The sequence below is a fragment of the Hevea brasiliensis genome, chromosome 5 (genome assembly GCF_030052815.1).
Source record: "Hevea brasiliensis isolate MT/VB/25A 57/8 chromosome 5, ASM3005281v1, whole genome shotgun sequence".
Classification (NCBI taxonomy): domain Eukaryota; kingdom Viridiplantae; phylum Streptophyta; class Magnoliopsida; order Malpighiales; family Euphorbiaceae; genus Hevea; species Hevea brasiliensis.
The window spans coordinates 37,331,777-37,345,204 of record NC_079497.1 but is presented as its reverse complement, the minus strand read 5'-3'; the positions used below and the strand labels follow the sequence as shown (position 1 = coordinate 37,345,204).

The following is a 13,428-nucleotide window of genomic DNA, read 5'->3' as shown; positions in this document are numbered from 1 at the left end:
GAGCCATGTGTATATAAGAAGGTTAGTGATAGTGCTATCACCTTCCTTGTCTTATATGTGGATGATATTCTGTTGATGGGTAATGACACAAGTATGTGACTACTGTAAAGGTATGGTTTTCAAATACATTCTCCATGAAAGACTTAGGAGAGGCAACCTATATTCTTGGGATTCGCATCTATAGAGATAGAACGAAAAGAATAATTGGTTTATCCCAAAGTCTATACTTGGAAAAGGTGTTAAAGAGGTTTAACATGCTTGATTCCAAGAGAGGTGTGTTACCACTGAGACATGGTATCCACCTTTCTAAAGAGATGTCTCCAAAGACACCTGAAGAAAGAGATAAAATGGTCAGGATTCCATATGCTTCGGCTATTGGAAGTTTGATGTATGCAATATTGTGTACTAGGCTGGATATCGCATATGCTGTTAGTTTGACTAGCAGGTATCAATCCAATCCAGGTTTGGAACACTGGATAGTTATCAAGAATATCCTTAAGTACTTGAGAAGATCTAAGGATTTATTCTTGATTTATGGAGGTGGAGACTTGTAATTGGATGGTTATACTAATTCTGATTTCTAATCAGATATCGATGATAGAAAGTTTACCTCTAGGTATGTGTTCATTTGTAATGGAGGTGCAATCAATTGGAAGAGTTCCAAACAAAGTACGACTACAGATTCCACTACCGAGGCTGAGTATATTACTGCATCAGATGTTGCAAAAGAAGCTGTTTGGATATAAGGAACCTCAGTCTCACTAGAAATCCAAACACATAGAAAGGCCCTAATACATTATCAGAGAGATAGTTGGGCAAGGCAATATAGCCATGCAGAAAATAGCATCGGGTGAAAATCCAGCTGATCCATTCACTAAGCCTATGTGACAAACTCAGCTAGACCGACATCTTGAGAAGATGGGTCTAAGATATTATAATGAATGGCTTTAGTGCTAGTGGGAGATTGTTAGTAGTATGCCCTAGAGCATATCATTTAGTATGTATCTTATACATGTTTTATTAATAAAAGGCATTTTCACTTTTCCGTTTACATAATATATTTATGTGTAATAGAAAAGGTCCATTGATATTTTGTTAGAAATTCTATTCTTAAGTTATTAAGAATATGAATGACAGTATTTCTAGCACAAAGTATCATAAATTGATTCACAATCGAGGATACTTCACAATAAGGACAGACTTATCCAGAAAGATTGTATTCATGTTTGTTCCCTAGTTATTTACATGAGATGTAAATAAGATGAAATGGTGAGTCTCATGCCATATAACAAATATGATAGGCACTTACGCATGATAAGTAGGCCGAACTAGTGACATTTATGACTGTCGACACCATATTTTGGCCGATCCCCAAAATCAATAAAACATTGAAACCGATCCCCGGTACTAAGTCTCCTTTGGACAGCTAATCACATTTCCGATCCCTCTTTGATAGGCAGTCACAATTCCGATCTCTCCTCACAAAGAATTAAATCAAATTGTTAAGTTCTCGCATCAGTCAAAGCTTTACTGGGCCTATCGCTCACTGATCTCTCAAACCCATTGTCGAAACTCAGGACCCGTCAAGTATATTCCTGATAAACGAAATGAACTGGCACTAGATCTTTTCTTACCAGTTTTATTGCCGATCTCCCTTTCGAAAGTTTAAGAGCTAAGGTTTTGGTTCGGTTTAATGAGGATTCGGATCTTAAGTGTTCGAGTTAAATTTTCAATCAAGTCCCATTCAGCATTTCTTCCCCATCGATCTCATGCTTGTTGTGCTTTCCGATCTCTATACTTAGATTAATAATTGCATTTAGTTCTTGTCTCGCTATGCTCATACAATCAAATACTTAGGCAATTCAGAGATTTTCTAATCACATCCATTCATTGAACAAAAGAGACATTCCATTTCATTTCATTTTTTTTGTACAAGTTATTCAGCTGGAGGATCACCCCCAGCCTGATTTACATTTTGCTCACTCTCTCTCTCACCCTCGGCTTCCTCCTCACTGTCCTCATCGTCGCCCCCAGGAGCCAGGTCGGCCATCCAAGAGAAGTCCTCCTCTGGGTAACGCTTCTGGAGTTCGACCAAGAGGTCCTTGTGAGCATTCACATAGGCTCCGGCTATTCCCGTCACCATCTCTTCATCTTTCTCCTTAAGCTCCTCGTCTTTCTCCTTAAGCTCCTCGATGAGTTGGGCGACCTGAGCAGCTTCGTTGGCCTGTAGCGCCTGGACTTCTCCGAGAACCCGATTCCTTTCAGCCAGGACATGAGACTGTTCGGCCAGCTTGTCTTCATAAAACTTCGCCCGCCCCTCAACTTGAGATATATAATCCTGAGCGGATGAGAGTTGGGATCGGAGAGAAGCCACTTCCTGATTTTTCTTCCCGATCTCCTTACCTGCACGCTGAACCTTTTCCCGAACCATGGTCTGATTCACCAGGCACTCCACGTTCAGGCTCATGGATTGAGTCAAGATATCATCAAGGCTGTTCGGGGATAGCCTGTCCCGATCCTCCCGAAGGAAGATAGAAGACCCCAAGACTTTGGCAAAACCGGGGTTCTCCCGAACAGTCCGGTTATTCTTCAGGGAATCGATCAGTACCTGAGCGCCACGAGAAGAGGCCCTCGCAGAAGATTGGGAAGGACCCCCTTCCGCACTAGAAACAACTGGAGGAGGTGGAGGCGACTCTTCTTGGCGAGGAGGAGACCGGACCACTTCTATGGTCGGCGGACCCGAGGGTTGAGGCAGGTCCCCTTGTACTTCCCCAGGTTCATGACCAGGCGTTCGAAGCATTTCCGAACGCTTCATCTCCTTTATTTTCCGGGAGATCTCTTTGTCCTTCTTCCGCTTCCTAGAACCCTCACCACCCGCCATACCTGCACAAAGAAAAGGTCAGTGAGATCGCTAAGGTCCTGAGATCTGAGATATAGAAAATACCAATGCCGAGGTCAGAGAGCGGAAGTTCGCGGTCTTGGCCGGTGAGCAGTTGAATAGTCCAATGGTGCAGCTCGGCAGTCACCGCATCCAAACAAGAATACTTTTGAGTGGCAGCCTGACTCTTCAGATCCATCACTATTAAGCTATCCTCCTGGTTTAGGGTAATGCGCTTCGGAAGCAAGGGCCCCTGGTGCCACCAGCTACGGGGGAAGTCCTCAAAGCAGCTCGGATCTTTGCTCCTCAGAATGAAGAAACGGTTCTTCCAATTCTTAAAGGATGAGGGCAGATCCGAAAAGAGCCCGCAATGAGGCTTCGCCTGAAAGAACCAGCGTTCGTCATCCTTTCGGGTAGTTAGCCTATGCAGTTCGGCGAACACCTTAGCCGTAGGTTTGATTCCCTTAGCTCGGCACAGGCCTCGGAAGGCTACTAAGATCCTCCACGAGTTAGGGTGAACTTGAGCAATGCACACTCGGTGAAGTTTTAGGACCTCCTTGTAGAAGTCATCTAGAGGGAACCGAAGACCGGCCTTTAACTGTTCCTCGTACACCATAACTCTGTCATTCTCCTCAAAAAAGTAATCGGCTCGGTGATAGCCGTGACATCGGATAAGTTCATACGAATCAGGACGAATACTGTACTCCTGGCCAAACGATTGCAGATCGGATTCTCGAAGAACCGACGGTAGCTCGTCTATGGGGAGAGTCTCCCTCCCTGAAGGAGGTGCACGCCTTGATGGCATGACCCGCCCCCGACCTGGAACGAAGACCCTAGGAGGTTCTATTTGCGCGCTTGGCCCGACCACTTCTTCTTCGTCAGACGACCACGAGAACTGAATCGAGGGAGGACTTGCCGCTCTTTGACCTTCGGCGCCACTCATTTTCAAAAGAAACAAAGAACTTAAACTAAAAAGAAGATCAAGGCCCTTACCAGAGTCTGATCGGCGTCGGAAGAAACTTGAGAAAATGAGAGAACTTCAGAGTTGTCAGCAAGAGACTGAAAATGGAATGAAAGAACAACTGGCTAACCCTTCACCCCTATTTATACTAGTCCGAGCATTTAATGCTCACGAGGTTCCAGGCAGTGCATCGGTTAACGGGATTCGCCAGCTGTTCTGACACGTCTCTCGAACATTCCGAGATCGGTTAATTGGAGATCGGCATAATAAGTTGAATATTTTGAATAAAGGATCAGTTAAGAGTCATTTTGTTAGGAACCAGATCGGACAAATATATCAGAGATCGGAAAATAATCAATAAGATAATAATTGGAGAAACAAGATTTTTATTTCCAAAAGATCGGATTACATCATTAGGGCGATCTCTAGGGATCGGATTACAATAAAGGTCTAACTACATCATTTGGGCGATCTCTAGAGATCTGATTACATTGACAGATTACATCATTTGGGCGATCTCTAAGGATCGGAATACACTAGAGATCTGATTATATCAAAAGGCTGATCTAAGGATCAGTTTATAACTGATCCCAAGGATATTGCCGACCGGATGCTTCATCCGCTGTCGGAACACCCAATGTGGGAGCAAACCGCTGTCGGAACACCCAATGTGATGAGAAGCCGAATGAACTCAGTTGAGCGACTCGAGATCGGTACAACCGAGGTCCGCAATACAGATCGGTCAAATCCAGTTCTCTCAGTTAAGGTCATTCGATCACCGGGATCGTAAATTTTCAGTCGGTGAGTAAAGAAGTCCATCGGAAAAAGATCAAAGCCACAGTTGTAGCCGGAACTTCCGCCGGAGCAGCTAGAACAGGAAAAGTAAGAAGGAAGAGAAGAAAATCAGATGAAGGAAATGTCTTTGTCGACAGATGTATATATAGGGGAAAATGAGCATTTATTGCTGAGCAGAAAACGAAGCGAACGCTTCGGGAGTCGAGGGGTAATTAATGCTTTGACCAGACCGGACCTGAGGAAGGGAAAGATCAGAATAATAGATCAGAAGATAGGAGACCAGCATGAAAGATCGAAAAAGAGCATGTGAAAGAGATCAGAAAGAGGAGGGATCGGAAGGCAAAAAGAATAAGACAAATCCCAATAACCGTCGTCAGAATCAGAGCCGAGGTAGTTAAAGTGTGGCAGACGAGATCTCCACCGCACGCCTAAGAATCGCCCACAATGCTGACAGGTGCCAGGGTATGTCATGACAGTCCTGTACACCCCAATCTCCACCGTTGATCTCACTTGTAAGGACAAACCCGGAACCCTTGGATCAAGAGAGAAGACGACAATACCAGCGCCTTTCGCTCTTAGCCCTCAGATCGTTCCGGACAAGAAGATTTGGGACCGTTAGATCGAAAGAAGAAAAGGACAAATATTCTGAAGAGAGATCTCAGCCATTCATTTTGATTCTCTTTAGTTCCTGAACATCCGATCATGTCCTTCGAAATCTTGACCCTCCATCTCCCTCAAAATAAATCCTGACCCTTCATGGGGAGCACCCGATTCCTATAAATACCTGCATGAAAAACTGTTCAAGGGACGGAAAATATAGGCAAGAGGCAGTGACTATAGTGGAATAACTCTGAAACTTAATTCATTTTGTTACTCTGCTATTTTGAGTTTTCGTAGAAAAAACTTTTGAAACTAGTTTTCTGAAGTGTTTTCTTGCAAAAGGGATTCTGGAATACTGAAACTTTTCATTTTCAGTTCGTTCATTATCCTGTGGCACTCCCACTTTCTGTCTCTGTTATCCTCTATTTCCATTCATATTATCTAAGCTCAACTCCACTCAAGCTTGGTTATTTTGACCTGTTTACATTTTAAAAAAGAAAACTTCATTTCGAGGCAAACCACAGTCCTCCGGCTGCCAACCTGCAATCTTGCTACTTTTTACGATTCTGTAGTTAGATCAATAGACTCGACTCCCTACAGGTCAGTGTTAATATCGCCATTTTATTAAGTCTAGCTCTCGTTTCCCGTATTTCCTTTGTTCTCTTTCTTATGCCTGTTGTTTTCTTTAAGTTTATGTCACGCTAAAAAAAAACAAGCAAAGCAAAAATATGTTCTAGTTTACTCCCGTGATGGTTAACCCACACTTCCGTTAATCTTTATTATTTCTGAACGTAAGTCATCTAGTCCTGAGTTACGTAGAAACAGCTAGACAAAATGTAGGTAACTGTGTTTGAATCACTAGGCTGACGTAGAAGGCGATCCGGCAAAATGCCATAAGGCGGAATAAAAATCAAAACTCAGGTAAGTAAAAGGGTACAAATAGGATACTGATAAAGTGACCTTAGGGGAGATCAGCAAAATCCCGCATAACGCCCCTTATTTAGTCACAAAATGCCAATGAGTTAAAAGAAGTCTTATTTCGACCTTTGGCACCTTTAAGTACCAGAACTCTTAAACTTAGGCTTTTAAGATATATAGCTGCGATCAAATTTCGAAGAGATCGGAGGAGAGTTCTTATCCGGTCTCAACTCAAAATTTTAATAAACATTAAATAGGGATCGGAGGAGAGTTCTTATCCGGTCTCAACTCAAAAATTTTAATAAACGTCTAGAGGAGATCGGAGGAGGGTTCTTATCCGATCTCCCCTCAAAATTTTAATAAACATTAAAAAGAGATCGGAGGAGAGTTCTTATCCGGTCTCAACTCAAAAATTTTAATAAACGTCTAGAGGAGATCGGAGGAGGGTTCTTATCCGATCTCCCCCCAAAATTTTAATAAATAACTTAAAAGAGATCGGAGGAGAGTTCTTATCCGATTCTCACACCAAATCTTAACCTGTACGTAAAATAATCCCAAAACCAATATGATTCGCGACACCAACTCACTAAGGTTGTCTCATTTACTTATGTATCTGGGTAATCCGAATTTAGTGAAAGATCCAATATTCCTTTTACTAAAAGGACTAATATTCCCATTCAAGCCCTCCTAACCAATTTATAAAGAATGCCAAAATTAAATCTACTTACCCTTATTAAGGGACGAGGTGGGGTGCCTAACACCTTCCCCACCCGTTTACGGACCCCGAACCTAGAATCTCTGTCTTGAAGTGGTTTCATTTTTCCTCCAAATGGTTTTCTTTAGTTTCCCTCAAAACTAAGGTGGCGACTCCTCACTCCTTCCCACTTCGGTGAGTGATCGTCCAGGCGACCGCAAAACCCCTTGCGACAATGACAAGCACATGGACTTTACTCTTGTCAATGTATTGTCATAAATCATATCAGTGCATATAATCTTTAGACCTGAGATAGCATAGTTATCTTGTATATAGGTAATTTGAGTTTGATACTGCTTTCATACTTGTACTGTGTATAGGTATATGGGCATGTGTTGGCTACTACTAGTTATATATGGAGGTAGGTGTTGATCAAGATGGAATCTGTTACCCTAAGTAAATAGGGATAAAATCCTATATTCGTTTAATTGTTCTTGATGTTTCAAGTTCCTGGCCAGGATAAATAGATTTAATTAGAAAAGTGTTTCTGATGAGAAAATCTTTTTAATCAAAAACTGGAATTAAAAGAGAATATAATATTCATAGCAAATGGGGTTTGACATAAACCATGACTCCAGCTCGAATTGGGATTTTGTAACAGAGAGATTCTAGTGCATGGTAAAATATGATTATAGGTTCATTTAAGATAAGCCTTATTACTAATTGGGTGGCCATGGCATGCTATGCTAGGTGTTAACCATGGTCTATGAGGTGCATAAAATGATTTAGAGAAATTATTTATGGTAAGAAAGAGTTCTGATGATATTAAGAGTTGATATCATGTCTCATTGCTAATTAGTGATGAGCCTAGTAAGTCACACACATGCACAAGTAATCATCGAATTAAATATTAATTAATTAATTAAATTGTTTAATTGATTAATTAAATAGGTTTGGTTTGCAATTAGATTGCAAAGTCCCTAGCATGGCTTGAAACCAAATCTAGGTTATTGGATGTATAGTAAAAGTTAAATTTATATTTAAAGTGTTTAAATATAAATTTAATTAACGAGAAATTAATTAATAGAGATTAATTAATTAATTTATATTTGATAGAAATTGATTAGAAGAAGAGAAATAATTATTTTGTGTTGAGAACTCAAAATTAAGACACAGGGGTATTTTGGCTATTTCACAGGGTGACATGTGTTACCATGAGATGGTGACACATGGCACTACACATAAACTTGCCATATGTCTTTTAATCATGTAAGATGATTAAAGTCAAGATTAAATATAGGTTTGACACTTGGCACAATGTGATTGGGTCAATTAAACCTAGAGCCAATCAGAAGGTGACATGTGGCAAGAGTTTTAAGTGGTGACCTAGCTCTACATAAGGGAAAGGATGAAATAACAAAATAATAATCTACTCATTCATTTAAAGATGCTGCCACCCAAAAGATCTTCTCCTTCTCTTCTTCTTCATCTCTCATCAATTCAAAGAGAATAGCCAACATTCTCTTGAATTAAAATTGCTAGAAATCATTTCTAGTGTCCTGTTTACATCTGTAATATCTTTAAAGGCAAAACCAGAATTTCTAATTGATTGGAAAGGCTTGAGAAGTTGTTCAAGGGGCTACCATTGGTGATCTTGGTGTGGACAAACTAGAGGGACAACATCTAATGTCATAGGCGCATCCCAAAAGTGCCAAACACACTACAGTGCATCAAAAATGTTAGTGTACTTGTTCTTGATCTAATCTAGGGTTCTAATGAATTACTCTATTAATTCTAAAATCTTAAATGGCAAATGTAGATCCAAAAACATATTAAAGGAGTTTTAAAATGCTGTTTATCATTGAAATCAAATAGATAAAAATGAATCTTGCATGATGCATGTGACCCTAGATGAAAAAATTTTTGAATTCAATGATCTAAACTTATGTTTTTCATGCTTCTGCTCCTTCATTATTTCCTTAGAATTTATTGTTTACCCTCATTATTTACCTAGCCTCTAGCCTAAACACCTAACCTACCCTATTGAGGAAGCTAAATGCATAAGTAAAAAGTATTATAATTAGCCACCCCTAATTAAAATATATATCCCTTGCAACTAACTTGAAGCCTATATTTATTCCCTTAGAATTTATTGTTTACCCTCATTATTTACCTAGCCTCTAGCCTAAACACCTACCCTACCCTATTGAGGAAGCTAAAGGCATAATTAAAAAGTATATTAAGTACAAAGAAAACATGAAGAGAGGGTGTAAAATTCAAAGAAAGTGCAAGTATGCAATTCAAATCAGATAAAAATTTGACCTTCCAACCCAGCAAAAGCAATGAGTTTGGGGGAGATGAGAAAAGGGACATATAAAAAAAAAAAAAAAGGAACCCCTCTTCTGTATATAAAACCAGTTGTAAACTTGGTGTATTCAGTAGTTATGCATAGATGCTATCCTCATATTTGCACTCCTCAGAATCCTTCATTGGTGACCAAGGCCTTTTGATCTTTTAAAAAGTGTATGTTATATTAGTGGAGATAGGAAATTGAGTCATGCCTATGGAGTTGGAATTTAATCAAACTCACCATAATCATATTCAATAGAGGCAAACTTGGGGGAGTGAGTATTTCTTAAGTTTATCCTGATGAAACAAGCTATTTGTGACTTATTAATAACCTTGCATAGAGGAATAATTAGTTGAAGCTCCATGAAGGAGATGAGGCTCAAAGCAGGCAACTGTTGAAGTCTCTATGCCTTGAAGGAGGGGAATTGGTATGAATGGTGGAAGGGGTTCAGTTGTATGCAAGTTGGAATTTTGGTTACGTCTCCAAGTTTCTCCTAAATAGTGTTTCAAAAAGAGTTTTAAATTTGCTTGAGGACAAGTAAAAGTTTGAGTTTAGACATATTTGATACATTTGTATTATATAGATGTTTTTAAGCACAATTGTATACCATTTTATAGCATTTAGATAGGTAATTGCATGTTTATTTGGTTATTTCATTAGTTTTCATAAAATTCATTAATGCATACTAAAATCTATGTTTTTTGCTTGTTTTAGGTGCTTTAAAGGAAATTTAAGGCACAGGAGCAAAGAAAGGAGCTTGGAAGAACCTAAGGAGCAAAGCAAGCTGCTAATGCACCTTACACAAGTCGTGCAAACTCGGACCTAGACCCGTGTAACTTCCATCCTAGTGAAACCTAAAGAAGTGTAGAAAAGCACAAGTACACGGGTCATGTAAGCAGACTCATGTAATCCTCAGACGCCCGTGTAACTTTCTGTCATCAAAGCCTAAAGATTACACGAGTTTGGGTCTGGGTTTACACAACTCGTGTAAGGTGCATCAGCAGCTTGCTTTGCTCCTTGGGTTCTTCCAAGCTCCTTTCTTTGCTCCTATGCCTTAAATTTCCTTCAGAGCACTTAAAACAAGCAGAAAACATAGATTTTAGTATGCATTAATGAATTTTATGAAAACTAATGAAATAACCAAATAAGCATGTAATCACCGATCTAAATGCTATAAAATGGTGTACAATTGTGCTTAGAAATATCTATATAATATAAGTGTATCATTTAGCAATGAGAAAATACCCTCTCTTTGTTTAGCATTCTATTTTTAAAATTTTTAGAAATTTTTGAATTTTGGTTCTTAATTTTATTCATTTTAATTGGGTCCGTTGAGATTTTTTAATTTAAAATGAATATTAATTTATTCATCATTAATTATAATATTGGAATCTAACCATATTAAAGAAAGTTCATTGCATAATACTATTTTTTTATTTTATAATTTTTAATATCTAAAATTAATTTTCCATTTGCTAACGTAGTAAATAAAAAAAGTACATGTAAATATTAATTTTTAATTAAAATAAATCTTTATTTGTTCCATATAAAAATTAACTTTATTTTTTCCTCTCATAATCTAATTAAATATAAAAATTATACATTTAAACAAATTTAAAAGTTTTTTTGTTAAGAAAAATTAAAATTATAAATAAACATAATATTATTATAAATGGAAAACAACTTTTCAATACAATATGCTTTTATAATTATACGTAATGTATCTATAATATGCGTAAAATCTATATTAATTAATTAATAATACATAATTGTATAGTCACATTACTCATAATTATGCTTATTATTTTTTATTTTAATTATTTTTGAAATGTTATATCATAATGCTTTATGACTCGCAATTTAATTAACCAAAGTTTAGGAATTTATTCTAATATTTAATATTACATTAAATATTAATAAGAAATACGTAAAGATACAAGAAGAAAGAGAACATTTTCTTTGACTTTTTTCATACCTGCACTAATAATTATTGCACAAAATTGAAAAAAAAAACTTTTAAATTTCCAAAAAAAAAATCAAAATTTTGTGTATGCGATATTTAAAATTTTTATTATTGTTAATATAAAATATTTCATTTATATTAATTTAAATCATTGTATAATTTTTTATTTTGAATTTTATATTATAAAACAGATATTTGATTCATAATGCAATGTTTCTATTAGACTTATATTAAAGCCACATCCAAACCTAAAATTAATTTTTTTAACATCAAATTTAAAGTAAAATTATTTATTTATTACTTAAATTATGAAAAATATTATTTTAAATGTGAATAATTTGAATTGTTTGATAAAATACTATCGCAATAGAAGTTTACAAATGTATATCAAAATTTAGTGTAAAGAGCTTATGTCAAAGCAAGTGTATTATTAATGAGAATTGAGCAAGAAAAAAGGGCATCATCCGCACAAATATTATTTCAAGCAAGTGTAGAATTCTTTCACTCTTGATTTTCATTATGTTTTTAGGTTTGCTAATAATATGGCGCATCTTCTAGCCCAAGAAGCTTTAGTTTCCTCTCATGTCTCTCATGGGCAAGTGTGGATGGAGAATTGCTTCCACCTTAGTCTCTATGATTCCTCTGTTTTGAGTTAGCAATGAAGTTTCCCTGGTTTTATCAGAGAAAATAAAATAAAATAAAAGATAAAACTTAAAATACATGTATATGTGAAAGAATATCAAAACTTTATGGTAAGGAATGAATTGTGATGCAGTATGTTGAAGAAGTAAAATACTCAATAAAAGTACTATATTTATAATTTAATGAAGATATTTATATCTTTTATATCTAATTTCACTTCATATTCAGTTTAATAATATATATTCATTAAAATATAAAATAAAATTATATTCTATTAAAATATTAATTAAATAATTTATTAATAAAGTTTGTAATTACCTGCGCATAGAACTTATTTTTGTGACGCGGGAATTAGCCATCCCCATAAATCTATAATACAACATACAACATTAAGCTAAACTTATTGTAGTGCACATCTTAAAACAATAATGAATACAAATCAGCTATATAAGAAGTGGGATATCACTTCACTTGCTTAAATCTCTCAAATAGTTGGAGAGCTTCACGTGGCTTGTAGGATCTTTCTTCCTTTTCTTGAAATGTTTTGAGGCAGCTTTTAGCAGCTTACCCCATCCCTATTCAAATCAATAAAAACCAATTAAACAAAAACAATATAAAATTAATATTTAAAAAAAAAATACTATGAGATATAAGGCCTTAACATTTCAAAATATAATTTTATCAAAAATTAAATTACAAACTTATGTCAAGTGAAAAATCATATTAAATCTGGTATGTACCCAAGAAGAACACAGAGAGAGAGAGAGAGAGAGAGAGAGCGAGAGAGAGAGGAATTGTAAAACCAAGGTAGGTTAGATTTTATTTACCTTGGTAGTGAACAGATCACAAGCGCCTTTAATAGGAGTTGGAGAGAATTCAGAAGCCTTAGCTCTGTTCTTCTTCTTCTTCGTCTTCTTCAATTTCATCTTCTTCTTGATGCTTGAGGTGAGTTTCTTTGAGCCACTTGTGTTGATCTTATTGTTATCTGATTCAAACCCAAATCCAAAAGTGAGCTTTCTCGGCGTAACCAAGCCAAAATCCATGGGACTGTGAATTCGAGGCACCAAGGGAGACCATATTGAACTCTGCGAGTAATCAAAGTCGAAGGCAGAGTTGTCCGGGAACTTGAAGAGAAGCTCTTTTGACATTAGTGGCTGCAAATACTCTACCACTTTACAGCTTCTAATGATGAGCCTCTTTTCTTCTTTCTCTTCTTCTTCTTCTTCTCCTTCTCTTATCATTTTCGTATTTAGCATTAGAACTTTGAACTGTTTTGTGACCGTTGCTTTGTCGTTTGATAGATTTCTCTCTCTTTTAGCAGCGATTTCTATTGCTCCAAAAAAGTGACCGTTGCAAAACAGAAAACAAAATTTTGAGACTTAGGTTAAATGACCGTTTTATCCTTTGCGGTTTTATCCTGTCTTTCTGCCCTCGGTCATTATTTATGGGTGCCTTTTGGAAACTGAAGAATTCTTTTTCACCAATTCACACATTTGAAAATTTTAAAATTGCTAGAATTTAATTTCTTTTAATTAAGAAATCAATTATTTTAAAATAATGAATTTGTATCCTAAAAGGCATAATTTTACAATAATTAAATTTATTTAATTCAAGTTTTTTAATTAAA

At 36.7% G+C, this 13,428-nt stretch overlaps 1 protein-coding gene across 1 annotated transcript; it reads right to left on the bottom strand.

Moving 5' to 3' along the window:
- Nucleotides 1–12,167: 12,167 nt before the first annotated feature.
- On the bottom strand, nt 12,168–13,097 carry LOC110666080 (uncharacterized). The gene is made up of 2 exons (XM_021826456.2): nt 12,629–13,097; nt 12,168–12,376 (listed from the first exon to the last, which is right to left on the bottom strand). The coding sequence occupies exons 1-2, from the start codon at nt 13,055–13,057 to the stop codon at nt 12,269–12,271; spliced, it is 537 nt and encodes a 178-aa protein (XP_021682148.2). The 5' UTR covers nt 13,058–13,097; the 3' UTR covers nt 12,168–12,268.
- Nucleotides 13,098–13,428: the final 331 nt, after the last annotated feature.

Excerpts from the sequence above, each read along its gene's own strand:
- LOC110666080 (XM_021826456.2), bottom strand. The coding sequence starts at position 13,057 with ATGCTAAATACGAAAATGATAAGAGAAGGAGAAGAAGAAGAAGAAGAG. Across the intron at positions 12,377-12,628 it reads GTGATCTGTTCACTACCAAG|GGATGGGGTAAGCTGCTAAA; the intron begins GTAAATAAAATC and ends TGATTTGAATAG.